General features: G+C 40.2%; 1 protein-coding gene across 1 annotated transcript in view; it reads left to right on the forward strand.

The window, feature by feature from the left end:
- The first annotated feature begins 4,710 nt into the window (after window positions 1-4,710).
- Window positions 4,711-6,479, forward strand: part of ACP3 (acid phosphatase 3) — an 82,453-nt gene continuing 80,684 nt past the window's right edge. The window contains exon 1 of the mRNA XM_007937446.1: window positions 4,711-4,830. Coding sequence (XP_007935637.1) covers window positions 4,711-4,830 — 120 coding nt within the window. The remainder of the gene's footprint in view (window positions 4,831-6,479) is intronic.

Below are 6,479 nucleotides of genomic sequence, written 5' to 3' on the forward strand. Positions count from 1 at the left end.
TACGTGAACAACTGAGGCTTGTTCCTAGATGGCAATTTGAGTAATACTAATCCCTATTCCTCAGCTATTCCTCAGAAGAAAGGTTGGGCAATCTACTTCTGTAGTGATAACACCTCAGAAACCCAAGGAGGGGTCACTATGAGTTGCAATTGACTGACAGCAGTGAGGTTTTTTTTTTTTTTTTTTTAATCCCTATTCCTGTTCTAGGAGCCCTTGTGGCACAGTGGTTGAATACATGGCTGCTAACTGAAAGGTCAGTGGTTCAACCACAATGGTTCCAACCCACCAGCTGCTCTGCCAGAGAAAGGCATGGCATTCTTTTCTGTAAAGATTGCAGCTTTGGAAACCCTGTGGGACAGTTCTACTCTGTCCTAGAGGATTGCTGTGAATCAGAATCAACTGAATGGCAATAGGTTTTGGTTTTGGTCTATCTATTAAATACTAGTATATTAATTGTGGATTAAATATTTTGTAATAGCTTTACTCGACAGCAAATAACAACAACAACAACAATAGCTTTACTGAGATAAGGAGTTCTGGTGGCCTGTGGTTAAAGCATTGGTCTGCTAACCAAAAAGTTTGCAGTTAGAACCCAACAGCTGCTCCATGGGAGAAAGATGAGGCCATCTGCTTCCATAAAGATTTACAACCTTGGGAACCCTCTGGGCAGTTTTATTCTGTCCTATCGGGTCATGTGAGTTGGTGGACTCAATGCAGGGGGTTTGGTTTGGGTTTACTGAGATATAATTCACATAGTATATATATTATATAAATTCACTTATTTAAAATATGCAATTCAGTGGTTTTTAGTATAGGCACATGTGCAGTCCTCTGCCCAATCCTGCTTCTATTTCCTCCTGCTCCTGGTATTGATCCTGGAACACTCTCTAATAAACTTCCTGTGTGCAAATCTCATGTAGGAGTCCACTTCCCAAGAAACTTAACCTGATCCACTGTAGAACTTCCTAACATTGTGTTAATTAGAGGATAAACATTTGACATAAGAAGAGATAAGTACCACAAAAGAACTTGTATGAAAGTTATGCTAATCATGTAAAATCACTGACAGACTTGACTCTTATATACGGACATCTCAATATTTTTCAAGTCTCACTTTCAATGCATATGTTTATTTTAGATGACTGTGAAATCTTTCCAAAGGCCTTATGAGTTCAAGGTTCAAGAAGCCATAAAATGTTCTGAAATGTGTTTCATCTGATTTGAGGATTTTTGAGACTCGACTTCATGGTGTTCAGGTCTTTCAATACTCTACATTTTTATGAGTCTGAATCCTTTGTCTCCCCTTATAAGTTGATGATCAAAGTGAAAGTTAGGATGATGACTGAGAGAAAAATAGAGATATTCAACTCAAATTGAATTACATTTGAGTTGAGACTTATTTCATTCAAGCAGCATTTTTTTTTTCTTCTGATTCTCTCTCTAAGTAGCCTTTGTTGTTATTCTCACTTAGAGAGCTATAAGGAGTCTTGAGGAGATACCACAGAGAAAGGAGGATCTGGATGAGAAGGAATGTTTATCCAACATAAAATAGCATGGCATAAGTAGGGTAGGGAACCGAAGTCATCATTAGGGAGGACTAAGGCTGTGGCAGAGCAGTGCCAAGCATCAATCCAAGGAGGAAATAAGAGAACAAGGAACCAAGCTGACAAGCAGGAGGGTTAGACATTGAACAGAATTGTGCATCTGGCACAAGTGAAGGAATGTGGTTCAGTAGCAAGACAGTGAATAGTGAGTCTATGCTGGAGCTTCCTTTCTTGGGTTGCCTGGTGTACACAGAGGGAATTAATGTTGATTTCATATCTGCCCTAGTTTGGATGACTTCTGTATCTTCATCTTCTTTTCCCTGCGCTCATCTCCTCAAAAACCCACCCATCAAAGATGACAGTAGGGGATGGCAGCTGGAGAATGTGTTGATAAAGAAATAGCCACCTACTGCTATTCAAGTTACCTTAAAAATCTAACCCCAACCTCACGTGTAATAATTCTTCTCCATGTTTCCCAATACCAGAAGAAGCAACTTCTCTCCCACACACCAAATTCCCACGCATCACATTCCAGGGCATCCCATAATCACACAATAACAGAGCCCTCTTACTACAGGTAAGTGCAATGAACCAGAGAACCAGTTGCCAGAAAAACCATTATTGTCTTTTTGCAAATGGGGAAGTATTATGGAAAAACAGTTCTGCACAAAATCCCACAAAACCTTACCTTGCAACTTGAGTCTGAATTGCCTTAGCCTATGATGTGGCTGACAGGGTGGGGAAAGTGGAAAGCTAAGTTCCATTACTCCTGACCATCATCCTGTATTGTAGAGTCCCCAACAAGGCCACTGCTAGAAAGGCAAGGGTAACTCATCTAGAAAGTAAGTCTTATGGCTAAAGCTGATGACTGACAATATAGAGTTGTAAGATTTGTTTGTTTTTTCATTGTTCTACATCCTACTTTGGTGAGTAGCAACTGGAGTCTTAAAAGCTTGCAAATGGCCATCCAGATGCAACAATGGGTCTCTCCTCGTCCAGAGCAAAGAAGAATGAAGAAAAACAAAGATGCATGGAAACAATAAGTTCAAGGGACTAGTAGTAGACCAAGCTACCCTCGGCCTATATGACTATGAGACAAGAACTAGGTGGTGCCTGGCTACCACTGTCAACCACTGGGAAAGGGATCAGTGCAGGAGATCCTACATAGAGTGGAAGAACAATATGGAACACAATTCAAAACCATAAAAAAAAAAAAAAAAAAAAAAGACCAGGTTTACTGGTCTGACAGAGCTTGGTAAGACCCCTAAGACTATGACCCTTAGTTACCCTTCCAGTCTGGAACTGAACTCATTCCTGTGGCTTCCAGCCAAACAAAAGACAGGCATACGGGGTGAACACCTACATCAGGTAGATACACTTCTTGGAGCGATCAAGCATGGGAGAACAAAAGGGCAGTGCTTGCACAGGAAGACAGCTGGGGTGGAGGAGGGGTGCATGGGAGGGAAGGACACAGGGAAGAGGTAAACTACAGGGAGGAAGTGGGAAGAGAGCTGTTACACTGTGAGGAATTGCAGTCTATGCCATTAAACAAAATGTGTATGAAATGCTGTATGGAAAATGAATTTGCTCTGTAACTTTCACCCAAATCACAATTAAAAAAAAAAAAATGTTTTTTAAAACCATGGCAGATTAAAAAGGGACTTCCAACCCTAATTTTGAGATATCACAGATGAGTCCCAAATATCTTTAAGGTATGACTAAATATTTTCAAAGAAGTTAATCTTATTTTTTCTCAATTTAAAAAATACCTCAATAGGTTATAAGAGAACTTTAGAAAAAGGAACTATGTGTTTAGCAGGTGGAATGGGCCCAAACCGTTCCAGTACCTGAAGTTCCTTCAGATTTCCCTTCCTATTATTCTGGATGCCCAAAAGATTAGGAATCACTGGCCTGAAATTTCTAAAGTCAGGATAGATCCCCTACCAAGTGACAACAGAAAGCAAAGGTTGTACCACACCCCATCCAACGAATACCCGCCTACTGCCACTGAGTCACTTCTGACTCATAGTGACTCTAGAGGACATAGTAAAACTTCCCCCATAGAGTTTCCAAGGCTGTAAATCTTTAGAGAAGAAGACTGCTTCATCTTTCTCCTTCAGAGCAGCTGTTGTTGTTGTTGTTATGTGCTGTCAAGTCGGCCCCAACTCATAGCTACCCCTTCTTGGGTTTCAAAGGCAGTATTACTATGGAAGTAGATCGCCCAACCTTCTTCTGAGAAGTGGCTGGTGGGTTTGAACCGCCAACCTTCTGGTTAGCAGTCAAGTGCCTTGTTGTTGTTGTTGTTGTTATGTGCCGTCGAGTCGGCCCCGACTCATAGTGACCCCTCCTTGGGTTTCCGAGGCAGTATCACTACGGAAGTAGGATTGCCCAACCTTCCTTCCGAGGAGTGGCTGGTGGGTTTGAACCGCCAGCCGTCTGGTTAGCAGGCAAGTGTCTTAGTCACTAGGCCTTAGGCACTATGCTACCAGAGCTCCTTTAGAGCAGCTGGTGGGTTCAAACTGCCAACTTTTGGTTAGCAGCTGAATGAATGCTTTAACCACTATACCACCAGAGCTCCTTCATCCAAAGAAAAGATAAACTAAAAAGAAAGAAATGTCTACTAACATGTGCTGTGAACTTTTTAAAAAATAAAAAATAAATAATAATATTTTATTGAGTTTTTGGTGAAAGTCTACACAGCAAATTAAGTTCCCATTTGACAATTTCCACACTGTGACATTAGTTACACTTATCACAATGTGCCAACATTTTCTTTTATCGTGTTTTGTTTGTTCCCTTCCCAGTACTCTAGTTTCCCTGCCCCCTTATCTTCTCATTTTTGCTTTTGAGAAATTTGACCTTGTGGTCTCAAACCGATGGTTTACACTGTGAACTTGAGCAACAAACAACTTCCCTCCCTCCCTCGCTCTAGGCCTCAGTGCCCTCTGAATTTAAATCAAGGGGATTGCCATCTCTAACTTCCAGTTTAAAAATTATATGACCAGACACATACCAAACCCCGCCCCAAGCTTCCTGGAAAATTTGACTATTTATGAGTCTGGCTCCTCCTTCCCTTTCAATTCCTTTGTTAAATAGCTTCCCCTCTAAAATCTTTTCAACTGGAAGCAGCACCTCCTAATTCAAGTCCAAAGCAGCTCTCCCCACTATGATAGTTGTCCCTTTCCTTGTGGTCCGGGCAGCCAGCCTGAGGCTTAGTTTCTTGGTCCTGCTTTCTTTCTGGCTGGACCAAGGTGTGGTGGCCAAGGAGTTGAAGTTTGTGACATTGGTAAGTAGTTATTTTCTCAGTGCTTTTTCCTTAAAACTCTGTTACCAGCGGGATCTGAAAACCAAGTATCAGATTTCATTTTACCTTTGTGCTGTCTCACGGAGAGCTGAAACTGTTCAAACTCAGAAAGTAAATAATCAAGTTTTGCAAGTTCCTCTTAATGAAGACCTAACCGTCCTGACAAAAAGGCGCTTCCTCTCTTTGCCCATGCTATTTATTTACTTTCTTTACAATTGCCTTGGACACACAAGCCTTTTGATAGCTTCAGAGGGCCAGAAGCCCCAGCTAGTGCTTCCATTTTAATGATTCATCTATTTTCATCCAGCTTCATCCATTTTAATGAGTATTAGTTTATTTATAATCACAAAAAAAGTCATTGTGTGAATTAATCAGCCCTTTTGCCTTTTGTCCTTTTGTTTATCAGGAAATTGGAAAATGTATTTGTAAACAGCCTTTGAAGCATGAAAGTGAAACAAAACTCAAAGTTTTAGGATAACTTCAGTATGTATAGATTTGGTTACCCAATTAAAATCAGCCTTTTCTGCATTTGTGTTATGTGTAGCAAAATATGAAAAAAGGGGAGGGTGGACAATGCATGACGTGAGTGAATGAAAATATACTGTTGATGTTGATTAAAGATAGATGGAATGAGGGTTTGGAAAGAAGTGGGGAATTTACCACTTTACATAAGTCCCCTCACATTAATCCCTCTGTCTCTATTTCTGTTCTTTGTGTTTCGCTCAGCCTCTATCCCTCTTCTTATCTTTCACAGGTTCTCTTTCTCTTCCTCACATAATTGACTTGGTATCGTGAAAGTGGACTTATAAATAAGAAAATTTTCTTTCTATAAGAAATATCCAAAATATGTATTTTATAATTTGGAGAGAGTCACCTTTAACTTAAACATTAAACATGAAACTCCAATTTTCTTAGTTTGGTGTATTCAGAATTCTCTTCTTTCTACAGAACATCTTATGGCCTTAAGTTTTGTAAACATGATTCTTAGTCCATTAAATTTTTGCTGGTCATGAGTTAACAATGATGGGGAAAGAGAGAGAGAAAAAAATAGAAGGAAGCAGAAAAATATATCATCAGTTAATTACAAATGACTGTCAGGCTTCTGTGTTGGAGAAAAAACTGTATAATGCTGTGTACTTTCTATAGGGAAAACTGGGTAAGCTAGACTTTTACTTTTGTCCTTGAGTTCCTTGCCAACATATGCATTAAACATATGTAGAGAATCTGTAGAAATTGTACAACCACCACTATACGCATGCGACAAGCTGGCTCAGTGGCAATCCTCTTTGAAATACTTCAGCAAAATCCCATTTCACTGCATGGGGTAGGTTCTCTTCCTCCATACTTCACCCATAGCCCAGGCTAACATCCCATGGTTACCAAGTTGATTGTCATTTTCCTCTCCCCACTCTCAGTTAACATATGCTTAGGAACAACAGGTTAATTTTTCCCTAAGCAAAAAAAATTTACAATGGTAAACCTCTTGGAAATAAAACACCAACAAAAATATTGCACAACATGGAGGGATGGACGCAGGGAAGAGGTAACTATAGGGAGGAAGTGGGAGGGGAGCTGTTGCATTGTGGTAAGCTGTGGTCAATGTCATGAGACAAAGTATATGTGAAATGCTG

Source organism: Orycteropus afer, unplaced genomic scaffold, assembly GCF_000298275.1.
Source record: "Orycteropus afer afer isolate SDZICR_OR568_19922 unplaced genomic scaffold, OryAfe1.0 scaffold00003, whole genome shotgun sequence".
Lineage (NCBI taxonomy): Eukaryota > Metazoa > Chordata > Mammalia > Tubulidentata > Orycteropodidae > Orycteropus > Orycteropus afer.